General features: G+C 35.7%; 1 protein-coding gene across 2 annotated transcripts; it reads left to right on the top strand.

The window, feature by feature from the left end:
* Nucleotides 1-1955: 1955 nt before the first annotated feature.
* LOC106180249 (uncharacterized) lies at nucleotides 1956-26198 on the top strand. 2 transcript variants are annotated; one of them, XM_013564192.2, is made up of 12 exons: nucleotides 1956-2013; nucleotides 6038-6191; nucleotides 10839-10957; nucleotides 11294-11495; nucleotides 12207-12346; nucleotides 12881-13049; nucleotides 13625-13821; nucleotides 14038-14213; nucleotides 14782-14849; nucleotides 20123-20289; nucleotides 20634-20732; nucleotides 21606-26198. In XM_013564192.2, exons 2-12 carry the CDS (start codon nucleotides 6095-6097, stop codon nucleotides 24999-25001), a joined length of 4830 nt encoding a protein of 1609 aa, XP_013419646.2. In that variant the 5' UTR covers nucleotides 1956-2013; nucleotides 6038-6094; the 3' UTR covers nucleotides 25002-26198. The 2 variants fall into 2 exon arrangements, with proteins under 2 accessions (XP_013419646.2, XP_086861674.1); XM_087005548.1 differs by lacking the exon at nucleotides 1956-2013 and adding an exon at nucleotides 5086-5310.
* Nucleotides 26199-26252: the final 54 nt, after the last annotated feature.

Below are 26252 nucleotides of genomic sequence, written 5' to 3'. Positions count from 1 at the left end.
AGGCAGAATCATTCATGGAATGCCCAAATAAATCATACACAGTATAAAATAAGAAGGGTTTACTTGTAAAACTCTTAACATTATTTCATCAACTTTTACCGAGTTCTTAATTGATGGGGGTGAATACCGACCATTTTGAGCAATAGTGTACCTGTGATGGATCTATCGGTATTTGGATCTATAGGTATGCGGATTTAAAGGACGCGGGTTTATGAGGACGTCGTATCGATAGGAACGCAAATATATAGGACGGTGGTAAAAATCGGATCCATCGGTATTTAAATTTAAAAAGACGTTTTTTCAGTTTTTCCTTTATGTATCTATCGGTAACGGGAGTATAGGGACGTGTAATATTTTGGGACTAAATTTTATCCGCACGTACCCAGAAATTCATGATATAGATTTTTTTCCCGGGATGAATTTTAAGTTGAAAGAAAGTTCTGATATCATGTAAAATTAAATCATAAATGAAGTTATTGAAGAGTATTACATTTTAATTAGACGATCTGTATCAGTCTGCAATTTAAACATTTGAAAAACAATAAATGAGATGTGTTCACAGTTTTAGTTTAACTCTGCAAATTATGTAGGCCTATTTGATTTTTAAAATGTTTAAATAGACATAAATTTTAAATCTTCCTAGTGTCTTATTGTCAAGTTTGTATCCATTGTGAGTAATAAGCAAACTAGGTTTATCCCCCCCCCCCCCAATACACACACAAAAAAGTACATCTTTGTTTGAAGCAAGACAGAAGGATGCTGTTTTTATCCCTTGTCCTTACACATTGTAGTAAAATAATCTTTTATGTTTTTAAATGTTTCGTTTATGTGCCCACTCCCACTAAATTCATTAGCTTGCCAGTGTCACGTCTGCTACAAATGCCACTGAAGCCAGCAAAAACATACAAAGTGGATAATGTACATAAACAGAATTTATTATATTTCTACGAGTTGTTTACAATGTATTTTTTGTGAAATATGGATATCATACGAACAGTTGTTATCCCTTTTCGGACCCCGAAAAAATTGGTATTTTAGAGGGCGAACGGTGCCATTTGGTACGGTTTAGAACTATGATTCAGCTAGTCAAAATTATAATTTCAAGCGGGGACCAGTGGTGTTATTTTTTTTCAGAAATCGAAGGGGGGGGGGGGCGGACTCCCCTGACCCCCTCTAAATCCGCCGCTGTCAACTATCAAAAATTTTAACATTTGATATAGAAAATGTAGGCCTACTGTGAATCAATTACTAGTATATAATTTAATTACTTAACAATATTAATTTAAAGCAAAAAAGCATCTTGCCTTCACAGGGGCATATTCAGGATTTTTTGAAAGGGGGGGGGGGTCCGCGGATACGAAATCACCCCCTCCCCCTTGGCGTGGGGTTCGGGGCCGGCTGAAGGGCCCCGAATTTTTTTTATTATTTTAGACTAATTTAGAGGCTGAACGGTGCTATTTGGTACGATTTAGAACTAGTCAAAATTCTAAATTCAAGAGAGGACCTTTTTTTCAGAAATCGAGGAGAGGGGAGTTAGCCCCCAAGCCCTCTAAATCCGCCACTGTAAAGAGGGGCACACCCCTCGCGGGGTCATGTCGATAGGCCTACTCCCTCGCACCGTTACTCACCCACACCGATACTCCCCCGCACCATTACTCCCCTGCACCAATACTTCCCCGCACCGATAATCCCCCTCAGTAATTTTTGGTATTATGCGCATCGATACGACCCCACACCGATACTCCCCCGCACCGATACTTCCCAATCAATCACATTGGGTACTCAGTATCTGCTGGCTACTTGTGCACTGGTCAAAAGCTGACATATGTGCACACTGTCCATAGCTCGTGAATTTACTATCAGCGGTTAAATATATAAATTCATACACGAAAACCCCAACATGACAAATTTATTCGTCTTTTTCAAAACTCGCTTTCCCGCGCTTTCAAGTCACTCGGGCTTTCAAGTATGCACTCTTATTGACAGGAAGATCAGAAAAGGAAGCAAGGTGAGGTAAGTGCTAGAGAGATTCATGCATGCTGATAATATTTTTGTGCTGATAGTTGCACATCACGATACTCCCGTTACCGATGGGTCATTGGATACATTAAGGAACCGGTTAATCCGAGCACCGTTGGATTCTTGGATTCAAGTGCTGTTAGATCCAAAAGAAATTATATGAATCCACGTCCCATGGTCTTCCAACTTCTAACAACAAATTCACAGAAACCGTGTCACTATATAAATATAATATAGTATATATATATATATACACGTATATTCTAATACTGGTAGATTTATTAAAGATGCACTAAATTCAAATGGTGTTTAATGGCGAAGAAGTTATTGAAACTACTCGAATGGTGCCCCTAGATGTTGCCTTCTTCTGGGTGGGTGGGTGGGTGGGGGGGGGGGGGTGGCTGTCAAAAGTTATGTCAAAACATCTCAAACTTTTCAACTTCTCAGCCCCTTTCTTCTGTGTTGTGCAGCGCGTGGATCTTTGTTTAACAACACGGTGGTAATGTTAACAGGCAGTTTCTCTTAATTGCTCCACTTCTTTAAATCACTGAATGCCAATAATGAACTCAGTCAGTGAAGTACATGTAGCTACGGTAATTCTCCAATCTATACGAACGATTTAAATTAATTATTTTTGGAAGATAATCGTTTTGTTCGTAAGGCTTGAAATTCAGTCTGCTAAAAATTGCCACGCGTTCGTATCCATTGAAATACGAATGGAATACGGCTGTACCGGAAGTTATTTCCACTTACCTAACATTGCTAAGTGTAAGCATTACTTTCAGATTAAATCACTGTGATCAGCTTTTAGCACAAACAAATTATTCTTGCGATATTGCAATGAATAAAAACAAACTAAACAAAAGTCGGGAATTCAACAATTTCTTCATACTAAAGAGTTACATTTCTCCCAAGACAAGACAACATCGTTTTTCCCTGTTATGTTTTACCAAGACAGGACAACATCGTTTTTCCCAACTTCTGTCAAAAACAGACAAGAATATTTGCGAATCCAGTTGCATATTTTATTCATTGCGTGTTTACTTTTAATATGATTTCACATATAGAAAATTTGCAATATTAATAATGTCACCCCCCATTAGGCTTACATAAATTTCTTCCGCCAAAACAAAATACTTGAAACTCCTCACAGTAGATATCACTGATGTTAATAGAGATTATACTTGATATAAAAAATAACATCAGCTCAATTCACGTCTATTTATGAAAGTCTTTTACAGAATATTAATTTGCACGCAATCAATGTAAACTTAATTAGAAAAAATACAGAAAACTGCAGGCAAATTTGTATAAAGTCATACGGCACCTTTATTTTTCACAATCACCAATATCAGTGTGGTTTACCTAATAGTTGTTGACAAGGTCTTTAACAAGGAAAAACAAACAAACAAACAAAAAAAGCATGAACTTTATCACAACTCAAATTAGAAAAATAAATACAGTACAATACAAGAAGGAACTTCTCTTAAAAAAATTAATTTCCGAATGACTACCAAAAACAAATAAAAAACTCGATCATTGACTATGGATTTCTCATACTCTTCTGTTGTGCGTGGGGTTTCACGTTTATACATTTTACTGGAAACCAGATATCGGTGAAACACCGATGGTGGATGTTGATGATCTAGTCGGCCGGCAGAAGTTAAGAAATGATAATAAACAGTAAGTAATTTATGTGTACTGATGCTTTCAATAATTTCTAAATAACAATAGGGTTTTAAAACTGGCCTGCAGCTGCCGGCGGGCAGGTTGAGTCCTTCTATCGTCTCATTCAAAAACAGCACAAATACATGATAACAATCTTCCTTTGTTTAGAACGGTGGTCTAAAAACTCGCTTTGACGAATCATGGGGCGAATTTCAATTGGGCACACTTTCTTGCGTTCGGAAAATTTAAATTGTGCCCAAGGTGAGTTTAGCGATCGTTCGTACAGAACGGAGACAAAAAATTCAGATTCAGAGAAAAAACGTTTCGTTCGTAATTATTGCGGCGTTCGTATAGATTGGAGAATTACCGTATACATAGCTATGTTAGAGCAGGCAAATGGGTACCTATTAATAACTGGCCACTAACAGCATTATCTCAGCAGATTTTTCAAGTGCATCAAAAAAAGTTGACAAGGTTTCACTCATAGCATTCATTCAATAGATAAATTCTTCAGGTCTAAAAAGGGTATGGTGTAGGCAATATTTTCAATTAATAAAAGGAGTTTTTGTTTTTTATAAGCTCCAAAGAAAGATTTGTATGCCATGAAACATGGAAAACATTGCTTAAACGTTCATTTTATACCTTCTGCCCTTTGTAGTTCATGGTCATTGTCACACACAGCTGAAAAGTCTTGGCCTTTTGTTGCCAACTGATATACAATTTTGGAAAATCTCATACTAAGTGTCTTGTGGTTACAGCATTGCCTAGCTCGATAAAGTATAATCATTTCTTCTTCTGAGAACATCTGCTGATCACTAATGGATCACCAGAGCAATGATGGATTAAGATATGTCACATTCTTTTTTTGAAAATCCAGTCACTGATTTATACAATATTGCATATATAAATTAACTCTATCGAATTACATGTCTTTCTTTAGTAAATGACTCAAAGCAAGCCCATTTTTTTGCCATAGAATAAAATTGTATTTTGTAAGACAATTTCTAGGTGGGATAAGAACTTAATTCATTGTCATGGTGGCAACAACTTTAAACTTTTCAGTTATTAGGTTCCCTTCCCTTACGCTCCAAGAGTGTAATCTTTCAGAAAGATTCTCAGTTTGATGAAGTTGCCATATCTGTTTTTGTTTGATTACTTGAACAAATACCGTTGTGCATACCTGAGACATATAAACTGTACATACACAGTGCCACTGAGATGTTAACCTGTGACATTTGGCTTGAAGTAATATAGATCATAATGCCATAAAAATGGCAGAAATGGCACTCTAACCCCTCTCCCAACGCACACGCACGCACACGCGCGCGCGCACGCACACAGTCCCTCTCACCCCTTATCTCTCTGGTCAAGCAGCTTAGATAGACATTTTTTTTATTCTAATACAAAGTACTTACCTGAATGGAATCAAAATCAGAGACTAAAAATATATGATCTACTGTAAACATCCTGAGTCATGCTGGCAGACCTATAGGATGCATACTTACATGAAGTACAGTATAAGGTAGGCTATATATAGCGGTATGATATAACTTGGGGGTTCATAACTGGTGTTTCATGGTTTGAAGTAACTCTGCAGACATGGGAATATATCAAACAAACTGGGTAAAAATGATAGATATCTGCAGTTAATTAGTTAATAGATTATCAGGTTGTTTAGATTTAGATGTGGAAGTTATTTTGACATTAGATTGTTCTTTAGATTATTTAGGATTCTGAAACTGTACTGGTAGGCATACTGTTTAAGTAATGTAGGATCAAAAATATTTGAAAAGAGACTGAGAATAGTAGCAAAAAAATGCTGAATAAGAGCAATTTATCAGTATTTTCAAGAGGTTGCTGTGGAAATCCAGAAATATGTCATTCCAGCATTATTTATTTAGACAATAAGCACCACTGCAGTGTTTCAAGGGCTGCGGGATCAAGAATTAAATATACTAGAGGCAATGCAATAGCATATTTTAACCAGTTGTAATGGAAAATGTTTCAGTTACAATAATTTTAAGTTTGAAACATATCAGTTACTACAGATAGTTGTGGTTTATTGGGCTAGGAGAACATGACTGCTCAATTCTATTTTTTTTATATCATGTGGGAACAGCCAGCTTGATTATGTAATGTATTGACTCAGCTTAATGGAGCTGGCACACGGGATAGATTTATGATTATAACAAGAAGGAACCAGTTCCTTAATTTGTTGCAAGAAATATTAATAATTAATGGTACAACACTTTTTCACATAATAATTATCTAGCTAACTACATAGGGAAATAAACCACCACAGAGAAATACCATACGATAATAAACATTGATTTTATTCCGTTTCTTTCAGAATGATGCTACAGCAGTTTGGTCCCTGTATTCAACAGATGTCATCTGAGCTGTGATAATGTTCCAGTGGCCGTCTGTACAGAAGCTGGCATTGCTGGTAGCTGTACCAGTCACTGGTCTGCTGCTCTATATGCTGCTCAAGAGGGGGGAAGAAGGTGAGGAACCCTTTGCTTCTTCCCTACTATACAATTTAACCCCCCCCCCCAGTTCTCTGATATTAATGGTCCATGAAATTTGATTCTCTTTATTGTAAGGTTTGCATGCTGTTTTGAGTCAGTATTTTCCTTTATAGTGTTTATCTGAGATCATGCATTTTTATGTACAGACACAGATGTGTCTGTACATATTGCCATCACCTGCGTCTGTCGTCGCCGATGCCGATGCCGATGGCGATGGCGATGCCGATGCCGATGCCGTGCACTTTCCTTGTAAACACGATAAGTGGAGGGCAGTTTTAATTTTTGGCTTTATATTTACAGAGCTGGTGAATATTCATAAAACGCAGGTCAAGTTCGAAAATCAGCATGATCGGGCCATTATTGTAGAAGTTATGCTGTTTTTTCACTTTTCAGCATATTTTTCACATTTCCTCAGATTCAATTCTTAGGCATGTTAACAGTCTCATTATTAAACTAATAAGATATGTAAAAGTTTTTGTTTGACATTTCCTGCATCTTTACAACATTGTTAGTTGATTTTGTAAAAATGATGGTAAACTTGTTATCATGTATTGTGTAATAAAGTTTCAAAAATGGAAATAAACTCATATCATTGCACTTTGTCAGATTCAATCATTCACTATGTTCTGAATCTCAGAATGGAAGAAATTGGACATTTAACACTGCTTTATTGATATTTTTCCCATCTCATCAATTTTCTTAGTTGATCATATAAAAATGGCAGTAAACTGTTAATTTTGTTTTATGTTAAAAATTGTTTAAAATGGGGAAAAAAACATTTCAGAACAGTGCTGTCTTGTTTACATTTTGGCATTTTCAAGTTGTGACTTTGAAGTTCTATGGGCCTGAAGACCTTTGCTAGTCACATTTTCTGAATATCCATGATACTAATATTTTATTATTAAAAATTGATGGTCATTATGCTGTTAAACATTATGTAATATTGCATCAAAATTTGAAAAAAACCTATTTTGGGCACTGCTCCCATGATGACCATTTAAGAAAACCATGTCACTTACTGTTCTCAAACAATACAGTAAATATATATATATAGATGTGTCTGTACATATTGCCATCACCTGCATCTGTCTTCGTCGCCATCACCGCCGTCACCGGCGCCTTGCACTTTTATTGTAACGAGATAAGTGGAAGGCAGTTTTACTTTTTGGCTTTATATGTACAGAGCTGATGAATATTCATAAAACGCAGTTCAAGTTCGAAAATCAGCATGATCGGGCCATTATTGTAGAAGTTATGCTTTTTTTTCACTTTTCAGCATATATGCAACACTGTAAACACATTCCAAGGAAAAGCGATAGGCCTGTTGTCATGAAACTCACAGGAGTAATCTATCTTACTAAAACGCAGGTCAAGTTCGAAAATCAGCATGATCAGGCCACTATTTTAGTAGTTATGCTTTTTTTTCACTTTTCAGCATATATGCAACACGTACTGTAAACACAATATACGAAAAACAGATAGGCCAATTGTCATTAAACTCACAGGAGTGCTCAATCCTGCTAAAACGCAGGTTGAGTTAAAAAATCAGTATAATCAGGCCATTATTTTAGAAGTTATGTTGTTTTTTCACATTTCCTCAGATTCAATTCTTAGGCATGTTTACAGTTTCATTATGTAATTAATAAGATATTAAAAGTGTTTGTTTGACATTTCCTGCATCTTTATAACATTGTTAGTTGATTTTGTAAAAATGATGGTTAATTTGTTATCGTGTATTGTGTAATTAAGTTTCAAAAATGGAAATAAACTCATATCATTGCAGTTTGTAAGATTCAATCATTCACTATGTTCAGAAACTCAGAATGGAGGAAATTGGACATTTGACACTGTTCTATTGATATTTTTCACATCTCATCAATTTTCTTAGTTGATCATATAAAAATGGCAGTAAGCTGTTAATTTTGTTTTATGTTAAAAATTGTTAAAAATGGCAAAAAAAACATTTCAGAACAGTGCTGTCTTTGTTTACATTTTGGCATTTTCAAGTTGTGACTTTGAAGTTCCATGGGCCTGAAGACCTTTGCTAGTCACATTTTCTGAATATCCATGATACTAATATTTTATTATTAAAAATTGAATGTCATTATGCTGTTAAACATTATGTAATATTGCATCAAAATTTGAAAAAAACCTACTTTGGGCACTGCTCCCATGATGACCATTTAAGAAAAACCATGGCACTAACTGTTCTCAAACAGTACAGTAAATATGTACAGATGTGTCAAAAATGTGTCTGTACATATTGCCATCACCTGCGTCTGTCTTCGTCGTCACCGCCGTCACCGGCGCCTTGCACTTTCATTGTAAACACGATAAGTGGAAGGCAGTTTTACTTTTGGGCTTTATATTTACAGAGCTGATGAATATTCATAAAACGCAGGTCAAGTTCGAAAATCAGCATGATTGGGCCATTATTGTAGAAGTCATGCTTTTTTTCACTTTTCAGCATATTTCACATATTGGCATTTTCAAGGTGTGACTTTGAAGTTCTACATGCTTGAAGACCCATGTTAGTCACATTTTCTGAAAATCCATGATACGTATATTTTATTATTAAAAATTGACGGTCATTATGCTGTTAACCAATATGTAATATTGCATCAGAATAGAAGAAAACAATTATGGGTGCTGCTGCCATGATGACCATTATGGGAAAACCATGTTACTTATGATTGCCAAATGTCAAAAAAGAAATGCAGGACTAAAATGCAGCCTGGGTTGGAAAAGTAGTCTAATTGGCTTCTTTTTCTGGAAGTTATACATTTTCAAAGTGTGAACTTGAACTCCCATGGGCCTGAAGCCTTAGGCTTGTTACACATTTTACTTACATTGGTATTACCTGTTGAGCATAATTAAAATTTGATGTTGAATTTGCAGTTTAACATAATGTACTTTTGCATCAGAATTGACAGTAGCCTATTTTGTGCATAGTTATTTCCTGCTTTTTGTCTGTACATTTGACAGCTTTGCTGCCTTGTTTTTTCACTTTTCAGCATATATGCAACACTGTAAACACAATATAAGAAAAACAGATAGGTCAATTTCATTAAACTCACAGGAGTGGTCAATCCTTCTAAAACGCAGGTTGAGTTAAAAGATCAGCATAATTGGGCCATTATTTTAGAAGTTATGTTGTTTTTTCACATTTTCTCAGATTCAATTCTTAGGCATGTTGACAGTTTCATTATTTAATTAATAAGATATTTAAAGTGTTTGTTTGACATTTCCTGCATCTTTACAACATTGTTAGTTGATTTTGTAAAAATGATGGTTAATTTGTTATCGTGTATTGTGTAATAAAGTTTCAAAAATGGAAATAAACTCATATCATTGCAGTTTGTCAGATTCAATCATTCACTATGTTCAGAATCTCAGAATGGAAGAAATTGGACATTTAACACTGTTCTATTGATATTTTTCACATCTCATCAATTTTCTTAGTTGATCATATAAAAATGGCAGTAACCTATTAATTTTGTTTTATGTTAAAAAAGTGTTAAAAATGGAAAAAAAAACATTTCAGAACAGTGCTGTCTTGTTTACATTTTGGCATTTTCAAGTTGTGACTTTGAAGTTCCATGGGCCTGAAGACCTTTGCTAGTCACATTTTCTGAATATCCATGATACTAATATTTTATTATTAAAAATTGATGGTCATTATGCTGTTAAACATTATGTAATATTGCATCAAAATTTGAAAAAAAAACCTATTTTGGGCACTGCTCCCATGATGACCATTTAAGAAAAACCATGTCACTTACTGTTCTCAAACTTACAGGAAAGAAACATGGGACTAAAATATAGCTTCAGTAGGCAATGCAATCTGCCAGTTAAACAGTTTTTTTGTGAAATTTTAATTTTTCACATATTGGCATTTTCAAGGTGTGACTTTGAAGTTCCACAGGCTTGAAGACCCATGCTTGTCACATTTTCTGAAAATCCATGATACGTATATTTTATTATTAAAAATTGATTGTCATTATGCTGGTAACCATTATGTAATATTGCATCAGAATAGAAAAAAACACAATTTTGGGTGCTGCTGCCATGATGACCATTATGGGAAAACCATGTTACTTATGATTGCCAAAACTTTCAAAAAAGAAATACAGGACTAAAATGCAGCCTGAGTTGGAAAAGCAAACTAATTGACTTCTTTTTCTGGAAGTTTTACATTTTCAAAGGGTGAACTTGAACTCCCAAGGGCCTGAAGCCTTATGTTTGTTACACATTTTACTTACATTGGTATTACCTGTTGAGCATAATTAGAATCTGATGTTGAATTTGCAGTTTAACATAATGTACTTTTGCATCAGAATTGACAGTAGCCTTTTTGTTATTTCCTGCTTTTTGTCTGTACATTTGACAGCTTTGCTGCCTTGTTTTACAAACTTAAGGAAAGTCGTAATGATATCTTCTCTGCCACTTTAACTAAGGAATAGGATCATTAAATAAGCATTTTTCATTAATGAAAAATCAGGTAGATGATAATTATTTTATGCCATTGGTATGGCTGCAACAATAAGTTGCATATATTATGAACTTTGAATATTACTTCATTTTTTGTAAAATTTTTATGTCTATTTCTCTTTTGTATTTTAGATGAGGACACTCTTGAGCAGGAGCAAATAGTGACTTCCAGACAGACTGTGATTGAAGTCAAGGTCCCCAGGGAGGCAGTGGCCGCTGTCATAGGCAGGCAAGGGGCTCAGATTAAAGAGGTAATATTTTGTGGTGGTGTGACCTGATATCTGTTAGATTGCAGCTAGTATGTGTGGTAAATTGTTCCTTATAATTACATGATGTCAGAGATGTTGAAGACTAGAGATTTAAAGGTTTAGCTTGTTATAATGTCAAGGATGTGAAACAAATGACAATAAGAATTATGGTGAAATGACATTAACATCTAAAGAAGTTTTACTGTTTGATGACATGATACTTTGGGATATGAGCATGAGAGTCATGCTTAGTTGCAGGAAAAAAATACCCACCTAAGTATTTATTTCAAGTGAAATACAAATGCAGATTTAGAGAATATATTCTCCTTTTTCTTTAAGGTTCAGGAGAAAAGTGGCACAAGGATTAACTTCAAGGATGACGTTGGTCCAACAGAGAATGCTGAGCGCATTGCTATTGTCCGAGGAAGCCCAGAGAATGCGCAGCTGGCTGAGCTCATGATAAGAAAACTGATTGCTGCCCAGCCAGTTCAGTTAGTGGAGGAAATGTATGTTCCTCAGAAAGCAGTAGGGAGGATCATTGGTAAGTGTGCTGCAGCATAGACAGCATTGTAAAACCTCAGGTTTGTTTTCTAAAGCCTGTCCACCTGTCTCCATCTTCTTTGTATCTTTACCAAGGAGTGTGTGTTTTCATCAGTTTTTGTTTGTCTTTTAGTCCGTGGTCAAGATATCTTTGATGGAAAATTCTAGATAGTTTTATTCAGAAGGTTTTATTCAGAAGGGAAGGTGGTGTTTATAATTTCAATTAAATCTGAGACTCCTTATATTTTTAAAGTTTTTTAATGGCCTTCTTGGAGGCTCTTTTGGCCCTGTAGTTTTCTTCATGCCTTCTACATAGAATGACAGTTATGACCTCATTCATTCATGTTGTATACTGTTTAGTATTTATAAACATAATCACATGTAAGGCTCTTTTCGAGTGCCACAGTGTATGTAATTAGCAATACAATTTGTATTGGTGGTATTTTGAAGGGTCCTGACATGAAAATTATGATACAGGGGGTTGAACTACCTTTCACAAGTTCTGTACAAGTTTGCTACTTTTTAGTTAATCAGTTATCCACTGCCAGTATGAAAGGTTTGTTTGTGACTCTGTTGTGTTCATATAGTGTAATAGCCAGGCTATCAAAGTTTAGTTGATCTCTCAAAGTGAACTGATACAGACTGTATCTCTAAGTATACTGCAGGATGTGAAAAGGGCTTAAGCCTTATAATTCTTCTAATTTTTTTATAGGCAGGAGAGGAGAGACTGTCAGAGGAATTTCCAGAACATCCAAGGCCAAAATTGATGTTGAAAGAGAGAGCTCAAGAGATCAAAGTGAAGTGAGACTGATCACTATCAAAGGCAGTTTAGAACAGATAAAATATGCCAAGGTTGGTTTTGGATTTCAGGCTTCATGTATTATTGTTGATTATAACATTGGCTGTAAAATAAAACTTTTAAATCATATGTTACTGCCTCCTAGAACTGAATTGATTTCTGTGTTAAGGTTAGATTTTTGAGCAGTGACCTCACAATATCTTTGCAAAGATGTATCTACTGCCTGTTACTTTGGTCTTTCACATGTCCCTAACAATATATTTTAATATTTCTAATATTTTCAAATAAAAAACTTCATACATAGATAATTTGTGCAATATTTGATGGTCACTCAACTTTATTTCTATCTCATTCTCATGCTACAACTGACAAATAACCACAGCATGCGGAATATATTTACAGACTTGAAAATGCACCAAGTCCTTTAAGATAAAAACAATTGAAAAAAAAAGCCAAAAAAATTACAGTCACATGACTGACGTGTTGTTAATGAATGGGTTGATAAATCATTTTAGAAAATAATTTATTCATTCAAATTGGAAGCACTGTTGTTATTGTTTGAAACGTTGACATGTGTGTTTTTGAAGAGCTTGATACAAGAGAAGATTTCAGAAGAAGACAGATTTCAAGCCCAACTAGCTGTGAATGCATCACATCGGACACAGCAGCGGGGCCATGAACACCAAGCCCAGGGCCAGAAAATGGACAGACAAAACCAAGTACTTCCCTCTAGGAGGCCGCCAGGTTCAGATAAATGTAAGCCCCTGGTAGATTTCTGCCAATCGTTGTCTAAATAATGAGTTTGGGAGAGGGTATTTGATAATCTGACCTTACAGTTATGAAAATAAACTATTTCATAATTACCACTAAATTATTTTAAGGTTATCAGGTTGTATTAAGATTATGGTTTGTCTAGGCAGTGCAGTAGATCAGGAATATGAATGACCCAACTATTCTGGAAAGCGAGATGGATTATTGACTCGGAGGTTTACCAGGTCTACAGGGCTTCTCAGTATGGTGGCCACTCTAGAAAAGAAACCCTGTTGGTTTTCAGCCATTTCAGTACCTAGATTATTTGGCTAGTCATTTGATGATGGGAGTTAGTCTCATATCCAGCATAATATATTCTCCTTGTTGTTGTCCTTCAAATTTTCTTTCTGATAATCTCTATTACATGATAACATGACCGACTTTTTAAAACATGATATAGCCGTTTTAGTCTTTAATTTTGCGTTCACGATCACAAATTTGATCGCAAACAACTAATCTGTTTTAAAAGCCTTATTGCTCAAGAAAATGAAAAAAACCTATTTCCCTGTTTTACACTCCAGCACTGGAATGGTGTGCCCCCTCTCTGCCGTACACAGTGACAGAATGGCCAGACCACCACCACTACCTGGAGGTGTATGTGTCCGCTGTGGAGAATCCAGGACATTTCTGGGTCCAGATGATCTCTTCTCAGTCCACACAGCTGGACAGGCTTATACAGGACATGACAGCTTACTACAGGGATGAAGAGTACCTTCAGGTAACATAAGATCCAATTTAATCCAAGATCTACCCTAATTTACAAACTGGGTATGAAAAAAAATATTAAAAAGAGTGGGACTTGAAACTGATTTCTATGTTATCAGTAGAAAAGTCAGTTTGAATTACACTTATATCAGTTAGTGGCTGGCATTTGGACATGTTTATCAATATCAGATGATTTATATCATAAATTTTTCCATACCTGTCACTTCAGACCAGCACCTGCATGTCAGTCCAGCTAGGAGACCTGGTGGCTGCTCCATTTGAACACGACAACAACTGGTATAGAGCTAGAGTAGTACAACAGATGGATGGAGGGCTCTATGATGTCTATTTTGTAGATTTTGGTGACAGCATTTATGTGGCAGTTGAAAAACTGAGAAAACTTCGGTAAGTGCATTGCTGTGTAATTTTGCTTTTTATGCTTTTGTTTACAAACTTTTTTTAAAATTTTGTTTTGGATATTTTGTAAATATTTCTTTGTTTTGGTCATATATATATAAATGTAGCTTCGTGATGTTTTATGCTTAAAATGAAAGTCCTAATGGAATATCATTACAGCCCAAATGGAATATCATTAATTCACAAAATTTAAACAGCTTTCAAAATAATTATTTACACCAAAGAACAAAATTTTGGTAAAAAAGGTTTGTCACTGTCTCCTGTATAAAAATTAATAAATAAGTGAATTTATTCTTTATGACTGCACATGTATTTATGATGTGCAAAACGTCATGCCTCATGGATAAAAAAAAAAAAACATCGAGTAGCTTAGGAAATGATTTACGTTTTCACCAACAACATTATGATAAGTAGAAAGTTCAGTTGAACTGAGGCCCTTGCCTCACCTGTTGAGATTCCACCTGTCGACTGAACTCATCAGACAACTGACATTTCCAACAGGTGATTAATCATATATAGCCCTCTTGATGAGAGAAAAACCATCATCTATTTTTAGAGCTGACTTCCTACAACTACCGTTTCAAGCAGTAGAGTGTAGTCTAGCCAATGTGGAACCTGTACAAGGTAGGGCAATTGTGAAGTTTATTGTTAGGCATTGGGAATAACATTTCGATCCTTATTTCCTTCTTATATTACTTTAAAAGTTGCACTTTATCAGAATGTGATTTATTTTCTTTAATGGTAGAAGATATTACAAAAATACCCTTGTAAACCTGTTTATTGGCATTAACGGTGTCATTCATTCATCTTTTTGTTACCTTTTTACCTGGATTTTTGTTATAAACATGCTTTTGTGAAATATTCATTTCTGATGATGAATACTTTTAGTGTATATATGAAAAAAAAAATAGTTTTAGCCAAATATAGTGATTTATGGATAAATTTATACAAAAAAATCAGGTTTTTGTTTATATTTAGTGGCTTGAATAGATTATAACTAGAAGTAATCAAGAAATACAAACTTGATCCTTGAATTTTTTAAGAACCCTTGTGTATTGGATGGCAATATTGATAAGATTTTGTTTTTTTTTTCTTTTTTTCTTTTTCTTTTTATGTACAGACACAGATGTGTCTGTACATATAGCCATCATCTGCGTCTGTCGTCGCCGTCGTCGCCGTCGTCGCCGTCGCTGTCGCCGTCGCCGTCGCCGTCGCCGTGCACTTTTACCGATAACACGATAAGTGGAAAACCATTTTGCCTTTTGATTTGAAACTTGCAGAACTGATGAATATTCATAATACGCAGGTCAAGTTCGAAAATCAGCATGATCGGGTCACTCTTAGGGAATTTATGCTGTTTTTTCACTTTTTTCAGCATATATGCAGCACCGATAACACGATAAGTGGAAAACCATTGTACCTTTTGACTTGAAACTTACAAAACTGATGAATATTCATAATATGCAGGTCAAGTTCGAAAAACAGCATGATCGGGTCACTTTTAGGGAATTTATGCTGTTTTTTCACTTTTTTCAGCATATATACAGCACTGATAACACGATAAGTGGAAAACCATTTTACCTTTTGACTTGAAACTTACAAAACTGATGAATATTCATAATACGCAGGTCAAGTTCGAAAATCAGCATGATCGGGTCACTTTTAGGGCATTTATGCTGTTTTTTCACTTTTTTCAGCATATATGCAGCACCGATAACACGATTAGTGAAAAACCATTTTACCTTTTGGCTTGAAAGTTACAGAACTGCTGAATATTCATAATACGCAGGTCAAGTTCGAAAATCAGCATGATCGGGTCATTTTTAGGGAATTTATGCTGTTTTTTCACTTTTTTCAGCATATATGCAACCCCGATAACACGATAAGTGGAAAACCATTCTACCTTTTGGCTTGAAACTTACAAAACTGATTAATATTCATAATACACAGGTCAAGTTCGAAAATCAGCATGATTGGGTCATTTTTAGGGCATTTATGCTGTTTTTTCACTTTTTTGCAGCATATATGCAGCACCGATAACACCATAAGTGGAAAACCAATTTACCTTTTGGCTTGAAACTTGCAGAACTGATAAATATTCATAATACGCAAGTCAAGTTCGAAAATGAGCATGATTCGATTATTGTTAGGGAATTTATGCTGTTTTTTCACTTTTTTCAGCATATATGCAGCACTGATAACACAATAAGTGGAAAACAGTTTTTTCATTTGGCTTGAAACTTACAGAACTAATGAATATTCATAATATGCAGGTCAAGTTTGAAAATCAGCAAGATCGGGCAATTTTTATGGAAGTTATCCTGTTTTTTTTTTTTTTTTTTTTTTTTTTTTTTTTTTTTTTTTCAATTTTTTCAGCACTTTTATAACACTGATAACATGATAAGTGTAAAAATGTATTTCCTTTCCTTGGATTGAAATTTACAGAACTGGTGAATATTTATAATACGCAGGTCAAGTTTGAAAATTGGCATGATTGGACTATTTTTACAAAAGTAATGCTGTTTTTTCCCCTTTATTCAGCATACATGCAACACTGATAACGTATTTTAAGGAAAACCAATCAGCCTTTTGTCTTGCAACTCACAGGAGTGATCAATCTGACCAGTATACAGATCAAGTTTGAAAATAAGCTTGATCAGTTAAGTTTTGATGAAGTTATTAGCCTTTTTGTATATAAGTGGTTTTTCTTCAGATTTAATTCTTAAGCATGTTAACAGTCTCATAACGGTACTAATTGGATATGTTAAAGTGTTGTTTTAACATTTTCTGCTTCTTAACAATATTGTTAGTTGATTATATAAAAATGACGGTAAACTTATTATCCTGCATTGCGTAATAAAGTATCAAAAATGGAAAGGAACTCATCATTGCAGTTCGTCAGATTCAATCATTCACTATGTTCAGAATCTCCAAATGGAGCTAATTGGACATTATAAATTGTTCTATTGATATTTTTCCTATGTCAGCAATTTTCCTAGTTGATCATTTAAAAATGACAGTTAATTGATGATGGTTTTATGTAAAAAAGGTGTTGAAAATGGAAAGAAAATCATTTCAGTACAGTTATCTCTTGTTAACATTTTGGCATTTTGAAAGTGTGACCCTAACTTCCATGTCCTTGGAGACCTTTCCATATCACATTTTCTGAATATCCATGATACTTTTATTTTTTTATAAAAAATTTGATGGTCATTATGCTGTTAAGTATTATGTTATATTGCATGAAAGTTAAAGAAAACCCTATTTTGGATACTGCTGCCAGGATAGCGATTAAGGGAAAACCATGTTACTTATGATAATCAACCTTACTGAAAAGACTGAAGTGCAGCTTGTGTTGGAAAACCATCGTAATTGTTTTCTGTTTTGAAAGCAATGCAGTACAGTGCTATTTGGTGCAATAAATGTATATGGATAGTAGGCAGTTAATTCAGGGTTATAAAATAATTTGCTTAATTGATTTTCAAGTTATTTCAGGGTTATAAAATAATTTGCTTAATTAATTTTCAAGTGGGTATTAAATGAGATTACATAAACACACATTGAGATTTCATTGTAAAGTCCCATCGGTTTAGCTTTCTTAACTGTGTCACATAATTAGGAATCTATGATTATTATGCAGGTAAATGTTATTTAATATGGAAAATAAGTTTACAAAAAAAATTTTGTGTAACGCTTACATTAATGCTAAAGATGAATAACAGTGCCTTATTATTCTCAAACTCAATAGGGTTATTCATATCATGTTAGTAATTGTACAGCTAGATTAAAAGTTTGAATAGCAGCTTTATTGGTATTTTTTGTTATGTTTTATTTTACATTTTCTTTTAATTTTTTTATGCTGTTTTTTCACTTTTTTCAACATATATGCAACATTAATAACACAATATAAGAAAAACAGCTTAGCCAATTGTCATTATACTCACAGGAGTGGTCAATCTTACAAAAATGCAGGTTGAGTTCGAAAATCAGCGTTATCGGGCCATTATTTTAGAAGTTGTACTGTTTTTTCAAATTTCCTCAGATTCAATTCTTAGGCATGTTAACAGTCTCATTATTGAACTAATAAGATACGTAAACGTGTTTGTTTGATATTTCCTGCATCTTTACAACATTATTAGTTGATTATGTAAAAATGATGGTAAACTTGTTATCATGTATTGTGTAATCAAGTGTCCAAAACGGAAATAAACTCATATCATTGCAGTTTGTCAGATTCAATCATCCACATCTGCCATGATGACCATGATGGGAAAACCGTGTTACTTATGATTGTCAAACTTTCAAAAAAAGATACACAGGACTAAAATGCAGCCCAAGTTGGAAAAGCAGTCTAATGGGCTTCTTTTTCTGGAAGTTATACATTTTAGTGAAATATTCATTATCTTTTTGGCATATTCATTGTGGGACTCGGAGCTCCCATGGACATGAAGCCGGATGGTAATCAAATTTTCTACATGTTCATGCTATTTATAGTCAATAATCAAAAATTGGTGATAATTATTCTATAATTTATTATGTAATGTTACATCAAAATTGACAATAATCTTTTTGCACTGCTACTGCAAACATTATGAAAAGAAAACTGTGTTATTTATTATTATATTTAACTTAAGAGTATGATTTTTAGGATTGGCATGCAGTTCAAATTAGAAAGCCAGGTCAATTGGGTTATCATTTATTATTGAATTTAATGCAATTTTGTGTGAAATTTCATTTTTCTCATTCTGGCACTTTCTAAGTATAAACTTGAACTCTGATGGGCCTGAAGCCTTATGCTTTTACTTTCGTCGGTGTTACCTGTTGTGCAAAATTACAATTTGATGTTGACTGTGCAGTTAAACATAATGTATTATTGCATCAGAAGTGGTAGTCTCCTATTTTGTGCATTATTGTTTTGTGCTCTTCTTAAGTTGTGACTTATGGGCCTGAAAGACCTTTGAGAGGGTCAGTCTATAAATTTCCCTTGGGTATCACTTCGCTAATTTCAGTTATAAAGTAATTTGCCTAATTGATAGGCTACATAAAGCACACTTGTGATTTGAGATTACATAAAGCACACTTGTTGATATCTCCCTGTAAACTCCCAAAGGTTAAGCTCTCTGCTAGATTAATAATAAGGAAGCAGTGATAATTATGGAGGTAAATTATGCAGGTAATTTATATATATATATATATATATATATATATATATATATATAATCAACAATTGCTGCCTGGGCAGAGGTCTGCACTCTCGGAGTGCTTTTCTAGTTTTGTTTATTTTCCTTAATAACTTTTTTCTCAAACACTTGCATTTGTGATATTTAACCGCCTGAAGTTCTGCACATTTTCTGTATTTCCACATAAGCAGTTGTATGTTATTTATGTTTTCAAACATTATGTAATATTATTTTATGCACTGTCATCATTTTTCAAATATTGAGACTTTCATCATGTGACTTTGGTCTCTCATGGTCCTGATACTGTAATCTTATTGAAGGGATGGATTGAGACCATCTTCTGGGTCAGCTTCCGGAAGACGTTCGGTTTTTAAGTTTATATTGACTGATATTTATTTTTTTTTTCTGTTGGAAGATCATCAAAATAGAGGATGGATCAACAAAGATACTTTGGAATACTGTCAGAAAATATCTCTGGGTCAGCTCCTGTTATTGACCATGTTACCTGTTGTGCATGATTAAAATTCAGTGTTGACTAACAGTGCTATTATAAGCATTATTTATTATTGCATCAAAATTGGCAAAATGACCTATTTTGCATCATTATTTTCTGTTTTTTGTCTGTACATTTGACAGCTTTGCTGCCTTGTTTTTTTTTGCTATATAAAAGTGTAATGTTTATAGCATGCCTTTAAAGTTGATGTCCTATAATTGCAGATGACAGTGGCCAAACAAGGTGGTCTGACCAGGCAGTGGATGCCTTTGAAACCCTGACCTACTGTGCCCAGTGGAAAGTGCTCAATGCTAGAGCCACGGAACTGTTGCCAACGGACACTGGGACCTCTATTCCAAGTCTGGAGTTCGTGGATACTAACTCAGAACAGGTATCCTGGCAGACCCAGTTTTATTGCAGCAGCAGTTTTACTTTTAAACATGCCCTTAAATGTACTGATTAACGATCAAGTAAAAAATGAAGATAAAAATCTCATACAGAACACTCACATGATATGGTAAATGGTTTGAGCTCTGCCATTTTTATCTACATTCCTTAAACTCCTGACTGTCACATGACAACAGTGGCTGTGAGTTCAGTGTCCTTATGAAGACTCCAGAATTTTGAGTTTTACCATCTACTGTATGTGAGTGGCCCATATGATATTAAATTTTCATTTTTAAATTTGTACTACAACTTGATTAATCAAAATGCTTATTTGTTCCCATCTTGTAGGATATAGATATAGGTGAGGAGTTGATCAAGCGTGGCTTTGCAGTGAGGACTGGCAGGGTGGCAGGGAGAAAGGCAAGGGACCCCCTGCACAGGAAACAGGTACCCCAAGCTGGGGCAAGTGAGTGCATGCCTTTCTTTGTTCTTACTAACAGTGCATGGGGAAGAGGGGTTTGTGTTGGATGTAACTGCTTCTCAAAGCATGTCACTGTTGATTTTGGCTGAAACCTTTTCTCCACAGGCTTGACAGTTGGGGAGAGTTTTGCCTTTATAGATGAATATATATATTATATTGGATGAAGCCTGATGTTTAAAGAGAATTTTTAAAAGAGAAGTTTGTTTTAGTATTTTTGATGCCATGAGATGCTATGCTGCTTTTAATGATTTTGGACTGCATTATCAATATTATTATCATTTCATTCATTTATTTTTGTATATGAATTACCATGTAAAAAAAAAAACAAACTAACTAGAAAAGGACCATGATATTATTTTGTGGTGTATAATTTGCCACTTTGCAAACCTTACAAATGTTAGGATTGAAGTGATAATGCTCAATAGCCACAGGCACTTTTCAAATCCCAGTCAACTTAATCTTATATTTCATCTCCCAGTTTGCAAAAATTATCTTATTCTCCCTTTTTGGATTAACAAAATGCCTTTAAAAATCAGACTCTTTGTCTGTATCCTCCTGTAACTGTTATCCCATCCCCTGTTTTAGACTGTTTCTGCACTGCACCAATTTCTGTGAATATTAAAAGGAAAAGCATTGTGGTTATAGACTTAAAAAGTTTTCTTCATCTTATTTGAAGCGTTTCGCATTACTAATTGTGCTGACTGTGTGCTGAAAAATATGCATTGCAGTATCATTTATGAAGCTTTTAGCTTGTGCACAGTTATGTTATCTGCATTATTACAAATTTTAGGTTATAACATTTGTTGAGATTATATATAAATAATAATTTTTCTTTTCAGGTCACTGACTTCCAGATACTGTCCAAGGATTGTTTGATCGATTACACTGAGCGGTCAACTGATCGTCCTGCTGAAGGTACAATGCCAAATATGGACAGAAGGGCAAGGGTGCTGAGTATGAAAAGAAAATTCAGGAAAAATTTTCCAAAGAAGGCTAAAGGCAAGGAAGGTTTCAGTGCATCTTTACATGATGATTTTGATGAGGATGCAGGTGCCTTATCCCAGCAGATTTTTGATGAAAGAACAGGGCAGAGCCGTGTGTTCTGTGTTGAAATGGTGCCTTTTGTGAAAGAGTTATGTGTGCAGACACCAAGTGTCAATATCGATAGTGGAGTGGGGGACACAGCTTTGGTTGACAACCCTCTAGTTGACAGAAAGTTTTCTGACAGTAGCAAAGACCCATCTCAGTATGAAAAATCACCTGGTGGCGATGATTACTTAATCCCTTGTTTTGAAGATGGCAACAACATTCTTCAAACTAGTCCAGAAGTGTCAATGACTGATTCCAGGGAATGCATGTGTCATTCTTGTGAAAAAATTGACTGTGAAGAATTGATTGACATTATCACAGAGCAACAGCCAGAATCCTTGTCAGGGCTAGATGCCCCATTTCTTCCGATGTCTCTTGTAAGTTCAAGACAACCATTATCAGTGAGTGCTGATCATGATACTGTGGTAGGAACTACAGATGAAGTGCCCAGCTGTGAAGAATTACATGAGTTTGAGTGCGACACAAAAATGTACAGGTTAGCCTCACAACCTGATGTTACTGGACAGTGGTCTGACTATGCAGTCTGTTTTAATGGGCCTCAGCTGCTGCTAGATTGTAATGACAATATTGAGAAACTTATTGAAGTCCCAACTGTTAATGATCATCAAGAAGAAGAAGAAGCAGGAGATTTCATGATATCAGAACTTTGTGAGAAACTGACAAGTTTCCATTTGGAAACCGAAAATCATTCTTCATCAGGAGCTCATTCTAATGATGTCCAGCTGGTGAGGTCAAACTCAGATGGCTCTGGTACTGGTTGCATTGAATCACCTATAGATGCATGTGATCAAATCCATACAGGTGTAAATTTAGACAAAGACAGAAGTATTAGACCGTTCCATGTAGTCAGGAAACCTGGAATTCAAGAGAGTTCTGAAAACTCTGTCCAAGACTGGAGCTTTGTAGATATGCCTTTTCACATAGCAGCTGTGGAAGAAGCCCATTTAAGCCAAGAAGGTATTGCTGATGTGCTCCCATGTTTAAGAGACACTGCAGTTGTAGCAGCTGAGAACATTAGGAGCATTGGTGATCAATCTCAGTCTAGTCTCACAGCATTGCCACAGATGGAGCCACCTGCACCCCAATGTACAACTTTTGCAGAAACTCTCCCATCAGATTGTACAACATGGAGGATGAGTCCTAGTTCTGAGGTCCCTATCGTATTGGAGCTGAAAGACGTAAAGGCCAGTGCCTGTAATTCAGAAGATGAAGATGAAGGGAATTATGGTAGTGGCCTCTCTGAGTGTGATTCCCTTGAAGCTAGTGTGGACAGCCTCACGCTGCCATCCAGCATCTCCAGAAATGAGAAAAAACCAAATCTTGACAGAGTTCTGAGTGATATCCATGAAGAGACTTGGGACCCCCATGATATTGACAGTTGGCTCCGTGAGACAGAATGCTCCATGAAACAAGAACCTGTGATAGTACAACCCTTTTCTGGCTTTGGTGATACTGCCAAGGATGGCTACTTTCTGCATGAAGAACCAGTGGAGGAGCAAGCACTGAAGAAGTCAGACCCACAGCATATGAAGACACACATGGAAGGGGTCAAACTAAGTGATTCTTTCTACCTGCATGATTCTACGTCCCCTATGGGTCCAGCCTCACCAGTGTCACATCGGGCACCAGCCACTAATCATTTTTTTAAAGAAGCAGAACCCTGGGCAACCAGGACAGCACAGAAACCAACATCTCTACCACTTCAAAACTCTGCTACTGAGCAAAGCCCCAGCTCCCACAGGCCAGACTCTGGCATATATACAAATAGTCCTGTTGGGGATTCACCAATGTGGATTCCACCGAGCTTCTTTCATGTAGCCACAGATGGGGGATCAGATTATGGCAATCATCTTGTGTGCACCAGTTCACCAAGGTTGTCAAGTAGCATTATGCCCAATGCACAGAATGAACCATTTCAGCGGAATGCAACTTCAGAAATACCTGGATTATTGCCAGTGTCACCAAAGGAAAGCAATGCCCCCAAAGACTCTAATGTCTCACACAACACAATGCCACAACTAATGCAACACAGCACATACTTGTGTCCAGATCCAGGTCGCTGGGGGATGGATAGTCATGGTGGTCAGTCACAGAGGCAGGTCATCTACTCTTCCAGCAGTGGCCAGTCACAGGACAATAACCAGGACAATGGTGGAGATGTTACAAACAGTTTGAATCTCAGCTGCCTGTCAGCACCAAGAGTTGAGTCTTCAGATCAGATGTCCATGTCTTATGACAGTCTGGATTCGGACTGTGTATTCACCCAGCCACTGGAACAAGAGAAGCCTCCTCAGCTCTTGATGTCACCCATAGTGGAAGATCACAGAGACCTGATGTCTAGAAATAGTGTGGATTTCATGGCCAGGTCAGTGTTATCTGAGGACTCTCTGAGTGAGAAGTCATACTACAGTGATGACAGTATTGAGGGCTGCTATGACCTGGATGGCCCAGAGCTTGATACCAAGGTCGACCTCCATTCCCCTGGCAGCAAGGTACCTGCCTACCCAGTGGAATCATCACCTGGCAAAGAATGGGACCTCTCTCAGGGTGGAGGCATTGTCGAGCCTAGTCTCTTATTGACAGAAAGTGAAGTTCCATCTGACACCAAAGCTGTCATGACCAGATCCCAAGAGAAAGAAATCACAAGAGAGCAAAGTCCAAAACCATTTGTGGCAGCTGCCATTTCATGTGATACTGACCCCTCTGCCAGATCTCTAGTCCACAGTTTGGGAACCGATTCCTTGGTTGCTTCTGGTCCAGGCTGCCCAGTGATGGAGGGAAGCAATGACACTGACCTCGCTTTGTCCAGTTTCTTTGAGGGCACTGACCTCAGTGGCTATCCCAGCATGCACGAGGTGCTGTCCATTACCACGACCATCTCCAGCAGCACTCCTTACTTGCCTCAGTGTATTGACAGCTGTCACAGGAGCAGCGAATTCTTAGTTTGTCCCAGTTCTCATACATCACAGTGTGGAGGCAACAGCCAGAGCTGGAGTCCATTCTGTTTTAAGGCCAGCGATAGAAAATATAAAGTCAGTGAGTCGGATGAAGGTGTTATTAAAGCAGGACCAGAGCAGGTCAATGAGGCTGGGGACTGCTGCAGCAGTACAGTCAACATTGAATGAAATAGAAACAATTTTGAAAACCATACTAGCAATGGACTGGTACCTATGAGTTGTTAATTGGCGTTATTTAGACGGTGATATTTAATTATGCCAGTATTAGTACTTTATGTATACGTTGTGTAATGTTTTGGCTTCTTTCACAGACAAGGCTTGGCATATTCCAAAATACAAAGTTGTCAAGGCAACCAAGACTGGTGCTGTTACTATGGATGTAGTAAAGATAAACCTACATTTTATTACAAGGATGTCAAGGACAACATTGCATAGAGCTGGGACCCCAAGTAGTAAATTTTCAAAGATAGCAAATCAAATTAAGGGTTGTTAATTTAAAGGTAGATCCTTAAAGTTAATATAACATGTTTGTTTATATTGTTCTGTTAACACTGAAAGTGCAGTTTTTTTTCAGATTAAGAAAAGCTTTCTCATTTGTTTTAATAAAATTACTTTATGAATCGGATTATTTGCTACTAAGATAAGTTTTTGTAAATATGTACATATGTTAAGAAATGACATCTTTAGAATCAGAGAGCCTGCCCATAGATTAAGATTAATTCTATTAAAATTCATTCAACTTCTCAGTTAGTTAAAAAAAAATTTTAAGTATATTCCACATCAAATAGATGTTTATTGATGAAACCAGTTTAAATTGTCTCAGTAAAGATCATGTATGATAACAATCCAAAATGTTTCAGCTTCACATTAAACTATGTTAAGTTCTCTTTGTAAATGTCTTACATATATCAGAAAAATAAGGTTTTGAGTTTTAGATATAACTCTAATTAGACTGTAAAAATTTTATGCTATAGACATCTAGTTTCTTTTTCCATAAAATTTACAAGGGCCTCGAAGAGAAGTCCAAACTTCCATAGGAACCAATTTATTTTACATACGCGTGTGCATGACTGTGTTCAACAGCAAATGAGAAAAAAAGTGATTAAAAAAATGAAATAAATAAATAAATAAATTTAAAAAATGAATAGAAAAATATGTAAAAACACTAAGTTAATACAATTACGCTCTGCACAATTAACATATTTTACATAAAATGAAAAAAAAAAAAACGTTTGGCAAATTGGTGAAGCCACGAAAGCCGTTACCAGCACTGGCTAATACAAACGTGAATTGGAGAATGCAATTGCAAACCATTACAACGTAAGAAACTAATAAAAAATGGCATACTCTGCATACACATTATTTTTTTTTAAATTAAGAAATATAAATGTAGCACTAGTTAACAGCCTAACGTGACAT

This window comes from Lingula anatina, chromosome 2, assembly GCF_051362555.1.
Source record: "Lingula anatina isolate TDL-2025a chromosome 2, LinAna3.0, whole genome shotgun sequence".
In the NCBI taxonomy this organism is placed as follows: Eukaryota; Metazoa; Brachiopoda; class Lingulata; order Lingulida; family Lingulidae; genus Lingula; species Lingula anatina.
The sequence above is the reverse complement of the archived record's forward strand: the minus strand, read 5'-3'. Positions and strand labels throughout refer to the sequence as shown.

Excerpts from the sequence above, each read along its gene's own strand:
- LOC106180249 (XM_013564192.2), top strand. The coding sequence starts at position 6,095 with ATGTTCCAGTGGCCGTCTGTACAGAAGCTGGCATTGCTGGTAGCTGTA. Across the intron at positions 6,192-10,838 it reads GCTCAAGAGGGGGGAAGAAG|ATGAGGACACTCTTGAGCAG; the intron begins GTGAGGAACCCT and ends TTTGTATTTTAG. Across the intron at positions 10,958-11,293 it reads AAGGGGCTCAGATTAAAGAG|GTTCAGGAGAAAAGTGGCAC; the intron begins GTAATATTTTGT and ends TTTTTCTTTAAG.